The following is a 15941-nucleotide window of genomic DNA, read 5'->3' on the forward strand; positions in this document are numbered from 1 at the left end:
ACTAAATTGAACAAAACTGACAGTAAGACATTTATAATATTAAAAAAGATGTATATTTCAAATAAACGTTGTCCTTTAAATGTATCATGGTTTCTACAGAAATATTAAGCAAAAATGGATCATTTGGTATTTAAATTATCACATGGTATTTAAATTATTTATTCACATTAATTTATTTAATTATTTAATTATATTTATTTTATATTATTTTATTTTTGAGATGCAGTATGCAATATGCACGCGGTACCTTGTCTATGATTGACTGCATGTGAGATTTGTGCATGAGATCCCCGTACAGCAGAGACGACCACTGCTCCGGTGAGATGCGCAGCCCCGCTTCCATCGCGATGTGAACGATCTGAGCGTCGTGTTCACGGCGCAGGGCTTCGTAAGTGCGAAACTCCTCCTTGAGCTGCATGAGGGAGGAGTCTTCATCACGTTTGGTCACCTGTAAAAGAGAGCAAGAGAAAAGAGTTCATTCGATTTTACCATTGCCAAGCACTTTATATCCACATGATATCACATTACGACAGGCTTAACACATCAGATCACTCTTTTCCTAGTCAACACCAGTGTTGTGGGTAACGCGTTACAAAGTAACGCGTTAGAGTACTCTAATTACTTTTTTCCTGAAATGTGTAACTTAACGCGTTAGTTTCGTGCGTAAGTAATCAGTAACTTCGTTATTTTTTTAAAAAAGTAATCCGTTATTTTAAGGAAAGGAAAATCCCGACTGCAGCCTGCTTTTTGTCAGACAGTAGGCTTAGGTCTATTGTGCCACCTGCGGATGTATCAGCGGAGCCGAAGCTCTGTGATCGTAAAGTCAATGGCTGTGATGCGTCTGTGCCCTGCGCCTGACCCTGTGTGTGTGTGGTTTTTTTTTTTTCCCGAACTCCCGGCAAGATGGCAGAGAGGACAGCGTTTGGTTTATGGAAGTACGCACATTATTTTCAATTTGTCAACTAAAAAGAAAAGAACATAACCGTAAAATGCACACTCTGCTTTGGTGAAAAGCTTCTGTCGACCGCCAAAAATTCTACCTCAAATTTAACGCTACGTTTTAATCTCTACTTTGAAGAGTAAATGTAAGAGGACTGTGTTAAAGCGAATTTAGGCTTGTGACTGTGAGTGACACTTTAATAATAATTAGTTCGGCTATTAAGCGATTTGTCATTTGCCTGTGTGGCGGTGAAGGATTTAATTCGGTTTGTTATCATTTTTGTTTGACAGGCAGCTGTTAATTTCTGTTAGATCATTGGCTGGCTGGTTGTTCATCATTTCTAAATGGATTTAAATCTGCAAGCCTGTTTAAGGTTGTGTTTACAAGTAAGCATACTTGTACTTTGATAACTGCATTATTTAAAGTTAAAGAAAAATCAGGAGTTATCTTGTGGTGCTCATAATATACAGTAGCCTAGGCTACCCGGGCTGGGTAACGTTAGGTGCGAATTTTGATTAATAATATGTTCTGTGATAATAAAAAAATAAAACGCCATGTGGAATAGCCGATTGCTGACTGTCTTTCCTGTTATTGTTATCCTGCAGTGTTAATTTAGTCGGATGACTGACGTTATTCATTGTCTGGAGTCACGACTTAGGTGCATTTAAAGGGGCCGGGGGCTATGTCTGTCATGTGTTAGCCGCTGCAAACGGCTTTTAATTTTTGGTAACGCATGAGTACTCTAACGCGTTACTTTTATGAATAGGTAACGCTGTATCATAACTGATTACTTTTAATTGATGGTAACGTTGTAACCTAACTAACTACTTTCCAAAGTAACTATACCCAACACTGGTCAACACAGATGGAGTACTGAGAGTAATGGCTGTTAAGTAATCAGCGGTTTTGGCTCAAAGGCTCTGACCTTAAAGCAGGAGGCGCGGTACAGCAGCTGAACTACATGACCGATGCTGGTCTTAGACGCCTGAGGGAAGCGCACTTCCAGTTTCTGCACCACAAACAGCACCAGAACCTTCCTCGAGAGAGCCGAGCCGTCCTCCAGCGCCAGCAGCACCAGCTTCAGAGCGTCCTCCTGCATGGCTGGGACACATATGGACAGAGACACACAGGTAGTGCTGGGCTCGAGCAATGTGTGCTCGGTCAGACGAACAGATTCATGCTCTGGATGTTCTCAGACTAGAAAACTCAAAATCAGATCAGATGGGAAAATCTGTGTTTTTCCTGTCAGAATCTGCCCTATGAGTAATCATCATTGACAGCCAAACACGTGCATTAAAGGAATATATATTTCGGATTATTTACAATTTGTGACGGACAGCATTATCAGCTAGACTATTTAGTCTAAACAAAATATTAAAAATGGTTGTATTAAAAGAAATACGAAAATAAATGAAACCATTTTGTAAATATAGAGATGCAATATACAGAATCAATTTTAATACCTATCTGAAATTATACTGAACAAAAACTATTTAAAAAAAAATTATACACAACCATTTGAAACATTGAGGTTGATAGTTTTTAATGTTTTTGAAATAATTTTATGCTCTCCAAGGTTGGATTTGTTTGTTTAAAAAAATACAGAAATATTATTATAATTTAAAATAATTGTTTTGTTTGTAACATATTTTTCATTTAATTTATTCTTGTGATCAAAGCTGAATTTTCAGTGTCACATGATTCTTGTCTTTGATGTAGAGAAAGTTCCAAAGAGCAGCATTTATTTAAAATAGAAATATTACATAAATATCTTTGCTCTCACTTTGAATCAATTGAATGCATCCTTGCTGAATAAAAGTATTGATTTCTTTAAAATATATATATATTTTCAACTTCAAACTTCTGAATGGTATTAATATATTATATACTAATACTAATTACTATATACTAATTAAATAATTAAATACTAATTAAAATCTACTAATCTACCGACAGACTTGATAATGAATAATAAACTATTTCTTTTTTCCCTTGTTGTGTTGTGTAAATCTCATTCACTGTCATTAGATTTTTTATTATGTGTTATCTGCATTATACTCTGCTCTCCAGATTTCACTATCAGCTCTGGCCTTTGAAAAACATAGTTGACGCTTTTAAAAGAAGAAATTTACAGCTCAGCACAAAATGTTTGCAGTAAAGTCATCTAATTGTCCTTCTGAAGTGGACTCCTCTAAAGGTTCTGATAATATGTTACAGATATAATTCCAGAACCCTGCTCTTTTATGTCACATCCTTTCCACTCTTCTTCATAGTAATCAGATTAAAATTTTTCTGGTCATGACATGAATTGTTGTAAATAACCCGAAATATGCAAAAAAAAAAAAAAGCAGGTATATATCTTTAATGATGTTAATAAAATGAAGGAATGCAATGCAAAGACACTCACCAGGTCCTAGAAACTGACAGCCGCGGGCCCGCACAGCGGCCCATAGGTTTGCAGAGAGCTGCTGGGAGTTCTGGTGCTGCAGGATCAGTTCAGTGATGGTACGCTCACCCAGAGATCTGCACGCCCGGACCGCCCTCATACGCCCCTCCTCCTCGACCAGCTGGCAGTTCACCAGGGTCACCAGCTTCCTCTGCATGGGTCTACTGAGCGTGCTCTGACTGAGGCTCACTACACCTGTGTGGGAGAGGAAAATACACACTTACATTTATACACACTGTATATATATTATAGGTATAGTTAAACATATAACTTGTGCTGTATAATAATAATATCCAATAATAATGAAAATGCATTATATTATATGCCCATAAAATGTAAGTTATTCGGACAAAAATACCCTGAATGAGTTTCTGTCTTATATTTATATCATATGACATAGTTAAGGGATATATCTTTTTTGTCGAATAGCAGTCGCTTGAACAAATATAATAAATAAATGACTCAATAAGTCACTTACCGCCACCGGCTGGGAGTTTTAATTTCTTATTTAGAGTATAATTTCATTTAAATCTAATATGAGAAAATAGATATATTTGCCGCTGTAATGAACACCATAGTGAATACAAAAATCGGAAAGACTTTAAATGTATTTAAATGTATTTTAGAAAGTAGCCAGCTGCTTTATATATGGAGTTTCGAGGGTAACGGCTGTATTTTCTGCAGTTTAGCACCATCTGCTGTCAGAGAGTGAAAGTGCGCTTTCATCCAGAGCGGCTCCCACGTGCTCCACCATGCGTTTCTCATCTGTGCTTGTTTACATCAAAGTGCGCACACGTCTTTCACACAGAATACATAACATAGGTGTTGTGCATTACTCATCCGAAGCGCGCAAACCCACGCATCAGAACATGCGCAAATATAAGCTCTCTCTGAAGTATTGTGTTTAAATGGACAAATTCACACAAAAAATATAGTCAAAATGCCCGTCTTGGTAAGTATCCTACAGCAGACATAGCCGACTGAACGTAGGCCACTTTATCTGTGCATTCTCTTAAAGTGACAGTCTTTACATTAATCAAACAGCAACAACAAATAAATCACTCACTGCTCTTGGTTAAAAAACTTTTGTAACTTTAATAATAAAGAGCAATCTTTAATTTATACAGTCCAATATGATTACTTAATTCATTTTCTGTACCTAAAAACTAATGCTAGACCTCCCTAAAAAAAATCAGTTTATTTTTTTTTTTTGTATCTTTTTTTTAAGTATAGTTTCTCCATAAACATAGCACATAACAAACCGTACCGGAACCGAAATGTTCAAGTTTAATAAATATAATGTTGCATCAATTTAATTATTTGACATGTCACACAATATTGACTTTAAATTATGCTTTGGGGATCATTTCTCAGCCAGATTTGATGTGTGATTATTCCATTTATCATTTATAATGAGTATTATATATGTATTTACAGTTGAACCATATTAATATATGTATTATATAGATTATTATATTGTTGGTCTGAAGTCAAATTATCCCTAATGCCTTTAAATGGCCTCTCAGATAGTTTTTCCAGAAGTTTATCTACTAATACACTATATCCACTACTAATCCTACTTCCAGGAGCTGCTAAATATCTTGAGGGTAAAAGTCTCAGTCTTACAGATACACCACAGCTTAATAGTGGAGGTTTGGCAGAGGAGCAATTATGATCTCAAAGCTCAATGAGATTAAGAGCTTTAGCATTCCTCTAGTCCGCTGTGAGGAGTAACTTTTATTGTTACTCCAATAAAACACTCAATTGAGCCCTGAAACTGACTTTTCCACTCACAGCAGCTGAGACCACGAGTGGCCTGAAGCGTTATTGCTCCTGGTGTTTTATTAGCCTACAAAGAGCTGTTCTCATGTTTAACACAGCGGGAAATTATTCCATGAATAATAAGTAACACCAGTATCTGAAATGCAATGACGTTTGAAAATGCAACAGGTGGGATATAACGTGCCTTTTGGTTTCATTTTAATTTTATTAAACATTACTAAACATGAATGTTTATTGTAAAAAAAAATATCTTTCACTCCATTTCATTGCATGTATTGCATATAAAATACATGCACGTTTTTTTCTCATTTCTGAAGTGGCCTTTGAGTTTCTATGGTTGTTTTCTTTTGTTTGTTTTTTTCCACACTGACGCAAACATCTGCAACCACAGACAGATAAAGCACACTTCCCCGCTGAACAACAGGAAATGCTGCGCTATTCACACGTGAGCTCATTCAGCCGCGAGCCCAACCTCTAATGCAGCACTCAGTCATTGTTGTTGATGTACCTGTAGGACTTTCTTTACACACTCACCTTTTCCTCCACTGACTGGTTTGAGATACAGTGCCAGCTCCTCCACACAGATCCTGCACACTTCATAATGTCTTGTGTCTTCAACACTGCCCACACTCACAATCTCTCTCTCCGGAACCTGCAGAAAAACAACCATTGGCAGATATGAAACCAGCAGAAGAGTGCTATTTATGACATTGTGACGTCAATGTTAAACAGCTTAACGATTACTGGTGAAACTTACAGTTTCTGTTTGGAGTGAAGCAGAGTGAAAATATTTTTATGATAAAGGCTGTCTCACAGTTTGGACTTTTTTAATGCAATTCTAAGTTTATATCTCACTTCTTTTTTATATTCTCAATTCTGTTTTTGTCTGTTTTTGACTGTATAAACTTACAGTTACCATTTTTTATTTTTTATTTAGTGGCAAAACAAAAAAAAAAGTGTAAAATTGTCAGATTTAAACAAAATTGTGAAAAAAAAACTAAATAAATGCTAAACAACAACAAATTTAATTGTGAGATATTGCATAAATTCTGATTTGTAAGATATAAACTCAGAATTGTACAACAAAAGCCCAAACTTGAATTGTGAAATGTAAGATACATTTTCTAGGGGGATATATAATTAGAATTATAAAGATATAAACTCAGAATTGTACGATACACAAGATATAAGCAGAATTCTGAGAAAAAACTATGTAAATATGTAATATGTAAATATAATTCTGAGAAAAAAACTCAGAAATGTAGGATATAAACTTAAAATTATAAGATATATCCTAAACTCAAAATGGCAAGATATAAACTCAAAGTTGCGTGATACTAGGTGAACTCAGAATTGTACGATAAACTTAAGTTCATATCTTACAATTCTGTCGTAGTCTTGCAGTTCTCCGAAGAAAAGTCATAATTAAGGTATAAACTATAAATTTTTTATTTTGTGGCAGAAACAAAAAAAAGTGAGAAATAAACTCAGAATTAAAAAATAAACTAAATAAATTCTAAGAAAAAAAATTGGATTGCAAGATTCTGTATAAACTCAGAATTGCGAGATACTGTATAAACTAAGAATTGCGAGATAAAAACTCAGAATTGAATTACAAACTCAGAATTCCAAAATATAAACTCAATATTGTGAGATATATTTTTAGGGGGAATATATAAGTAGAATTATAAAGATATAAACTCAGAATTGTACGATAAACACAAGATATAAGCAGAATTCTGAGAAAAAAACTCAGAAATACAGGATATAAACTTAAAATTATAAGATATATCATAAACTCAAAATGGCAAGATATAAACTCAGAGTTGCGCGATACTAGGTGAACTCAAAATTGTACGATAAACTTAAGTTCATATCTTACAATTCTGTCGTAGTCTTGCATTTATCAGAAGAAAAGTCAGAATTAATGTATAAACTCACAGTTACCTTTTTTTATTTTGTGGCAGAAACAAAAAAAAAAGTGAGAATTAAACTCAGAATTGAAAAATAAACTAAATAAATTCTAAAAAAAAAAGTTTGAATTGCAAGATTCTGTAAAAACTCAGAATTGCAAAATATGAACTCAGAATTGCGAGATACTGTATAAACTAAGAACTGCAAGATACAAACTCAGAATTCCAAAATATAAACTCAATATTGAGAGATATAAATTCAGAGATGCAAGATAGAAAATCAGAGAAAAAGTCCGAATTGAGAGATTCAAAATTGAAAGACATAAATTCAGAAAAGCAAGATAAACTCAAAAGTGAGAGATGTTCTGAGAGAGAGCAGAATTCTGAGTTTATATCTTGCAATTCTGTCTTTTTTATGTTATCCTGCAATCCTGTCGTTTGTATTTTAGTGTACTTTTCATTTCAGTTCATTTATTGTAAAACTGTATGCACGGTTAAAAAATGTAGTTTTGAGCTGCACAGCCCAGAAAGACAGCAACACTGGATATCCTGAGCTATTCGAAACCTCAGAAGCAATTGTATCAATCATATCAGCATGCCCCACTCACCGGCGCCCCCACCAGCTGCAGGAGGGCACAGTTGACAGGCAGCACATCAATGTCAGTGCTAATGGCCGTCTGGTCAAAAGGACAGGCCTTGCGGTGCAGTTTGTGCAGGCAGGTCTTGCAGACGGTGTGCGAGCAGCCCAGGCTGATGGGCTTGTGGCTGCAGGCATCAAACTCATTGTAGCAGATGGGGCAGGATAGAAACTCAGTCCATTGAGCTGCCTGCACCGGCATCCTGTGACCTCCAGGTGGAACAATCACGCTCAGGTAGATCGCATGACGCCTCGCCCCGGCGCCTTAAACACACCTGAGGAGAGAAGAAGACATTCACTAATCATGCATATGCACAATTTTATGTGTGCAATCTACGTACAAAGATTTTCATGAAAAAAACATGCTTCATTTGCATTAAAAGGGTTATTGTGGTTGAACTGGTTTTGAGCACATGTTCTTGGCCTTGCTCAAGAATCTTCCTGTGTCAGGGCCGTGCACAGACCTTTTGAGGGGCATGTGCTGAAACTGAAAAAGGGCACCCCCTCCATTTTTTATATCAATTATATATATTCTCTTTTTTAGCTATTCTGTTTGGTTTTATTAGCTAATTTGTATTATTTGATTAACATTATTATGAATGACATTGAGAACAGGGGAAGGTGAGCAATGAGTCAAGTATTTTTGACAAACTTTTTTGAAATATAATTTAAGTAATTATGTCCAACTTAATTCCAGATTATAAGAAACTATAGCCATACCGTTACTATAACATATCCAACATGTATCCGCCTAATAAAATAAAATAAGCCAGCAATGAAAAAATAAATAAAAATAGTGTGAAAAGTACAGTTGCAGTGAAAAGCATTTATGAAGGATCACGTGACACTGAAGAGTACTGATGTAATGATGCTGAAAATTCAGCTTTGATCACAAAAATAAATTACATTTTAAAATATATTCAAATAGAAAACAGTTATTTAAAATTGTAAACATATTACACTATATAGTATACCATAACATGATTAGCATAAATGTTAATAAATTAAGTGTATCAGCAATCATAAATCAAAGAAGAAATTTCTTAGAAATATATGTTATCTAGCTGACGAGGATCACTCGTCGCTTTGTGTAAGTTCCAGTACGAAACAGCACGGGGGTGCACCTGTTATGATTTTCCGATGGTAAAAACAAATTATATGCTGTTGTATTACTTATCAATATATAGTTTTTGACCAGCGAATGCGTTCAAATGTTATTTATTTATTTTTTGTCCTTCATTAAAACGGCGACGGCGCCTGCCGCTGCCGGCATCACATTACATTTTCATCTAACTACAGGTTACAAACTAGTTTTTGTAGCTATATAGACGGAGCGCTCAGTTTTTCCTGTGGTAAAATGCATTTGGCCAAAATCGCATTTTATAAAAAATAAAATGCTACTGTATGCACAGGCTATTTAAGTGTTGGCTATGTATTGGCTATGACTAGATGGCAAATGCTAGCCCTCTCTCTCAGGCGACGTCCCATGTCTCAGTCAGTGAGTCAGTCAGACATCAAATAAATAATATATGAGCCTTAATAGACAGTGTTTAGTAGTACTTATTCAAACAACAAGATATTTATTTACACTTCGCAAAACTTTGTTCAGCTCAGCTGTTGTCTACTGTGCTGCTGATGTGGAACTTCAGTTGATTCAATGAATATAGAGGGGGCGGAGTTATCAGCTTACTGACCGCTTGAGGATCGAATAAGATTTACACAAGCTCGTTTAAGAACTTTAATTTGCTAAATATTTGTAAAACAGACAGACAGACGTAAAGGGTGACCAATAGCATTGCACCAAAAAAAGGGCACTTCGGAGTGTAAGGGCAAAAAGGGCATGTGCTCTGCACAGGTTGAGCCCTACCTGTGCACGTGCCTGTGCTGTGTGTTCTCAGGCAAGAGCTCTTCTTTAGAGTTTCATACATTTGCTAAGATTGGCGAAAGGTTGTGCGGAGCTTTGGGCGGGGTTTTTATGCAAATGGCTAACTTTAGGCACACAGTTGTTTATTAAAAAATCTCTAAATTCTTCAACATTAGAACGAGGTTTTAACAACAACTTCATGTGTGGAGGCATGTGCTAGGCAGAGTCATTTGCTCGATTCGTTAAAAGAACCATTTTCCACCAGAGTCATTTGTTTGTGAATCAGACTACACAGGTGGTGCTGTTTGTATTTGTTTGTAACACATTTTTTAGATTGTGCCAGTTGCTCAATTCATAAAAAATAAAAAAAAGTTCATCTTTTTTTTTTTTTTTTTGTGCTAGTTGCATTAATCATTAAAACATCCAATTCATTTAAATGATAAGAGGCATTTGTTTGTGAATCAGATTACATAGGTGGCACTGTTCGCTTTTCTGTGTAACATGTTTTATTGTCTGTTTGTTTTTACTTGTGCCATTTACTCAATTCATTAAATTAACCCATTCATTTGACTTTTAAGTGAATCTGACTACATAGGTGGCACTGTTTGCTTTTGTTTGTAAAGGGTTTTTTTATGCTAGTTGCTTGATTCATGAAAATAAACTACCGGTATTAATTTTTTACCTGTTCCAGTTACTTAATTTATTAAAAGATTTTGTGCTTTTTTTGCATAACTTTTGCAATTTCCTGGATTCATTCAAATAACCAATTCATTTGACTTACAAGGGACTTTTCTTCATGAATTGTACTACATACTGTAGGTAGCGCTCTTTGTTTTTGTGTATAATGTGTTTTATTTTACTTCATTTATACTTCAACTTTCATGTGTTCCAATTACTTCATTTATTAAAAGAACAAGTTCATTTGACTACATTTCTTTGTGAATGGGACTACATAGACCATGCAATTGGTTTTTGTGTATAACATTTTTGTTGTTTTTACTTGTGCCAGTTACTTGATTCATTTAAATAACCAATTAATTTGACTGAGGAGAGTCATTTCTTCATGAATCGGACTACATAAATGGTGCTGTTTGTTTTTGCATGTAGCACACTTTTTTTTTTTACTTGTGCCAGTAAGCAAGAACAACCTAGCAACAACCAAGAATCCCTTAGCAACCACCCAGCACTATTCAGACACCACAGCACTCATATTTTCTTTAAAAATATTCTTTCTCTCTCATTTTCTCTCCCTCTGATGTCATTTCTTGTCACCGTCACCTCTCAGCTCTAGGAATAAACTCTTGCACTCAGACTCATTCATGTTCCTCACATCTCCATTCACTCCACCCCTCCCTCAATCTTTCTCTACATCCCTTTACTTGTTTCTGAATTTGTGCTCTTCGGGGACTTCCTGTAGGACAGAAGATGGAGCAGATTAAGAGTAAAACAGCCATCAACACAGCGTGGACTGAAACCCCACACTCCACAAACCCCAGAAAGACAGCCAAGAAGAGGAACATGTTAAACGGACAGCTGGAAATGGACTTTATCTTCACCAGCACCTCATGGATGGCTCTTGCCGAAAGGTGTAAAATTACAGCAGCAAAAGAAATCATTCATTCCCCTACTTGGACACCACACAGAGCTTCAGCTGCTCTAGCACCTGCTGTCCGAACCCCTCGACTGATGTCTGCTCTTCAGGAACTTCATACCCTGACAGAACTACTATGTCATGCAAAGTTATGCAAGGGCCCATGAATTTGTCAGGCAAGAACTCATGCCTTTGGCCATGTGGGCACTACTTTCTTTCAGTATGTTTTATTAATCAAACCCTTAAGTACAACAAAAACACAAACCAAATTTATTGTAAAGGCATGCAAATTAATGTCGGTACATCTTAACTGTTAAGTAAAATAAAAACACTATATACAATATTCAAACTAAATGTGTAAGTTTATTCTAAGCGTAAGACTGCATTTTAAACTTAAAACAAAGAGCAATGTGGAATATAAACAGCATTTAAATACTATTCTAAACAATTCAGCATATTAAATGCAACATGATGCATTAAGTAACACCCGAAGTGGACAGTAAGTTATTACACATGCATGAATCATGTATGCAGCTACGCACCATGTAAGTGAGCGCGCGCGTGAAACATCCACAGCATCGCTCGATTCCGCTCGCGCGAGTCATATTCCCACGCTGCTGCTGATTTTAATGTCGCGTGGTTCAGAAAACGTGTTCGTGGGGTTTGAAGGCAGTTGCGGTGGTGGGTTTCGGGGCGTGATTCAGTGATTCACGGTCACGAGGATCATCAAGATGCTCGAGGGAATTCGGTTATTTACACGCCCACTCCACGCGAATCACGCGAGTGAACATCGACGATACGCTCTACAGTACAGTGAGGGCGTGTGTGAGTTATAGATGTTAGTTACTGATGTAATTACTGATGTATTAATACAAACATGGAGCTTTTATAAGTTGCTTCACAAAATCCATATCAAGTACCGTTTGACAGGTTGGTTATTAAATGACGCAGCAGTGACGTTATAATAGCTGGGTTTTTAAATATTACAGGTTTTGTTGGAACTGAGCACGTCATGTGTGGAACGTGATGCAAACAAAAAAATATTCCCACACAAAAGATCACTTCAAGCTCATAAACAGGAAATCACTTCACTGTCTTATGACCATGTGACTAGACCACTGCAGAAAATAGAAACTGGAAAATGTTTGCAACTATTAACATTATTATATATATATATATATATATATATATTTTTTTTTTTACAGTATGAAAAAAAATACAGTGAAGCATAACAGAGATAAAAGCTCAGGGGAAGTAAGACTACACACTGCTGAACTTGTCATCTAAATATTTCTCTGAAGTCACATGAGTACTATACTAAGGCATACATATTTAGAGTTGTTTCAATCCTCTTACATCTCAAACAATATCAAAATATTAAACAGACAACAACTTAGCTCAGGAAAAAAAACATAAAAAATAATCACTAACAACACAGTTTGCACCTGGCGCCATGATGTACTAGTCTTGATGGATGGTCCCTTGTGTTTCATGGAAAGCACTTAGGCTACTCCAAAATATGACAGGCCAAGAACCTGAACCCTAGGAATGCTGAGGGGTAATGGGTGCAAATGTGCACTTGAGTATATCTTTAGGTCACTGTGACCCCAAAGTTGGAACATCCTGTCCTTGTCATTACTCTCTCTTCTTCTTCTTACGTCTACACACATTCACTATTTTGCCCCACCAACAGACACACATTCAAATAGCCAGCAAAAGGAAATCTGCACTCCTTACATTTAATTTGCAATGCCAAAACTGTATATAGAGTTTAAAAAAAATTGCTCACCAAAGTGATGGGTCAATTTCTAAACTCCTGTTGACTTCTCAACCACTGTTTTCACTGTAGAAATCACCTGCAGGCAGGCTGTGGTCTGAATATCAGCAAGAACTTATAAAAAAAATACGTGTTTTCTCTAAACGTTCTGAAACGAGTAGTAACAGAAAAACGTTCAACTAATACGTTTCAGGAGAAAAAAAAAAAATCTGTCAGAATGGAAATAAAGTAGAAACTCCCTCAAAGTAGTAACCTCCATCAAAGTAACAATAGTGCATTAGCACTTTCCATTCCTATAATGAAACTGAAACTATTTAAATGTATTGGCTTTTGTCTGGAAATATTGTGTTTTCGTATAATGTCTCTTTCAAACGTGAAGAAATTAGAGCATTGTGATTAGTATCTGTGGACAATGAACACTGTCTTATGCTTTGGGTGGATCGAATGAATGAAACGTGCAAGAATCAATTGTTCTTGAGACACGGAAGTCTGTTTGAGCGCGAATTGTGCTTGATGGTGTTGTGCAACTTTACTGACAGCTGCGCACCTATAAACTTATTCTAGTGCAGATAAACTTCATCTTCTTACAGCGTGGATCATTTAATTGACTGATCATTGATCATATATATACGATCAATTATTCTTGGCCATGCGTTGTAATAGACATTGAAATAAAGTCAGTAAATAATATTTGATGTAATATTTAATGAATGCACAGCAGCATGGATACCCCAAACGCTAAAGGCATTGGAGATAATTCTCGCGCAAATAAATAGCTCTGCAACAAACTTGTAAGCGACATGCTGTTGCTCATGCATTACTGTCCATTCGCGAGCTATTTGTTTTCAAGGGAAAAGTTTGAGAAAATATTTTTATTATAAGGATGGTGTTGCATGATGATTTCGCGCACATCTCCGAGCAGCGCGCGCCACACCAGCAGCGATCCTCAATGATAGCCTACTTCTCAATACTGTCAAAGTCGCGCGACTTGCACTTACCACAGGCGACACAGAGTATCATCATAACCGTCCATAGTTTAGATGCACTTCGCCATCAAGACCAAATTCTTCATCGCATTCAGTTATTCGCAGGTGAACCGAACTTGGTTTTCCCGATTTTTTTTTTTTTTTTTTCTTTTATTTCGTCCGGACATCACATAAAATCATATATGTAATTTCCAGAGGTGTGGGAGCGCATCCCCTGACAGCGCGACATGTTCAGCATGAGCAGGTACACTCCCATGACCGTCAGCGAATATACCAAAACTACTATGACGAAGACCTCTGCTTGGATATTAAAAAGCCAAGCCTCTGCCATTGGATGACAACAACCCGACGTCTGCGCTAACTAATCAATATTCATGAGCTGAGCCTTCACCTTTTATAGGCTCCTGTTAGTAAAAGGCACAAACCGGTCACTGGGACGGTATCCTAAGTTTGAAAAGCTGAAAGATACATCGTTGCTCCTTATTTACCCCTCTCAGTTGTACCTATTAGTAACTTATATGTAAATATTAGTACTTTAAAAGCAGTCAACATATGCAGTGTCAATAGGCTTCATGCATAGTGAAAAGTACTTTTTTTTTTTTACAGTATTTTTATTAGACAATAAGTTGGGTAGGGATAGAATTGAATCATTAAATGTTACTGAAGATTGTAATTTGTAATTATACTTGAGGTAATGAGACTAAAATTGGTGTAGTTGTTTATTCGAATGACAAGGTGTGGTTGTTGTTAATTATTTAATTAATGCTGTGGGTTTGTTTGTTTATTTAATAATTATTTTAAAACATAGGCCTATTTAAGAACCAAAAGCATTTATGCAAAAAAAAAAAAAAAAACAAGAATTTTGCTAGAATCATTTTTTTTTTTTTTTTTTTTTGATTTGTCATTTATCTTTTTTTAATTTCTGTTATTATAAGTAACAGCTTACTTAGGGTGGCAGATGGAACCAACAATTGCATTTTTCATGTTCCTCATCAAATATAATAAAATAATAATCGATGAACCTTCAAATCCGCAGTGTTTCAGAATTATGATCACTATTCATTCCTAACGATACCCAGCGCTGCTCTCCAAAGTTACCAAGCAACCGTCTTATTCCCTAATTAATATTCATCAGCCAGGCCTTCGTCATAGTAGGATTCGAAACATCAAAGATCCGTCCAGCAGCGAGAGACAGACTCGATATCACTCCGCTGCAGATGCTCGCATCCCGAACTGAGCTGTGGATGCGCTTGTTTAGACTCCAGATGACTCGGTTAAATCCGGAAACTGTGCTTTATTTTTTCAACAGAATGAATATCACAGAGAATGTTGTTGTTGATTATTATGCAGGGTACTATTTTCATGTAGGGGGCAAGGATAAAGATGTAAAGGGGCGAAGCCGGAACAAGCCGCTTTTCGAGGCGTAGTTTTAAAGAGACAGAGATGCTCGATTTGAACGATAGGGGATCATGTGGATCTGTTTGTTCACGCACCTTGCTGAAAGAGGAAGTGTAATGAGTACCGGATCGATTACTAAACTTGAACATCTTGAAATGCCCCACAAAGCTTAGATTTCCTTGGTTTTACAAAGACCCTCCTCGTGGGAATCTGCTGTATAGACTTATGCCATTGAAAGAATCCTTTGAGCAAAAGGCTGTTTTGCAGCCATAAGGCTCAGTCTATGCAGGGGCTCTTTCTTTTTAAGGAGTGAAGTCTTTAAAATAACGCTAAAGTTCCTCATGTGTGTGAAATTAAGCTCAGACTTTTGTTTCTGCGCTTCACTGATGAGTTGAGATCTCTTTCATGGAGCATAAGATTAAGTAGCAGGTGCATTGAACATAACTGTGTGCTTAAATAGACTTGGCATGGCTTTAACAGTTTATATAAAATACTGCACAGTACTGGGGAGATGTGTGATGGTATAATGTAATATATTGTAACATAATGCTATAATATATGTCATAAAAGGATTTATTTGCAAAATTATTTGATTAAATCCTGACTG

General features: G+C 36.2%; 1 protein-coding gene across 3 annotated transcripts in view; it reads right to left on the reverse strand.

Moving 5' to 3' along the window:
* LOC127966632 (roquin-2) overlaps positions 1-14201 on the reverse strand; it is a 32650-nt gene extending 18449 nt beyond the window's left edge. For 2 of the 3 annotated variants that reach the window (XM_052567767.1, XM_052567769.1), the window contains exons 1-6: positions 13949-14201; positions 7690-7993; positions 5703-5820; positions 3348-3581; positions 1866-2041; positions 248-448 (exon numbers count right to left, since the gene is read on the reverse strand). In XM_052567767.1, the coding sequence (XP_052423727.1) occupies positions 248-448; positions 1866-2041; positions 3348-3581; positions 5703-5820; positions 7690-7920 (960 nt within the window). In that variant the 5' untranslated portion in view covers positions 7921-7993; positions 13949-14201. Of the gene's footprint in view, positions 1-247; positions 449-1865; positions 2042-3347; positions 3582-5702; positions 5821-7689; positions 7994-11715; positions 12000-13948 lie in introns of those variants that run through there. The other variant, XM_052567768.1, reaches the window with a different exon arrangement.
* Positions 14202-15941: the final 1740 nt, after the last annotated feature.

The sequence above is a fragment of the Carassius gibelio genome, chromosome B10 (assembly GCF_023724105.1).
Source record: "Carassius gibelio isolate Cgi1373 ecotype wild population from Czech Republic chromosome B10, carGib1.2-hapl.c, whole genome shotgun sequence".
NCBI lineage: Eukaryota > Metazoa > Chordata > Actinopteri > Cypriniformes > Cyprinidae > Carassius > Carassius gibelio.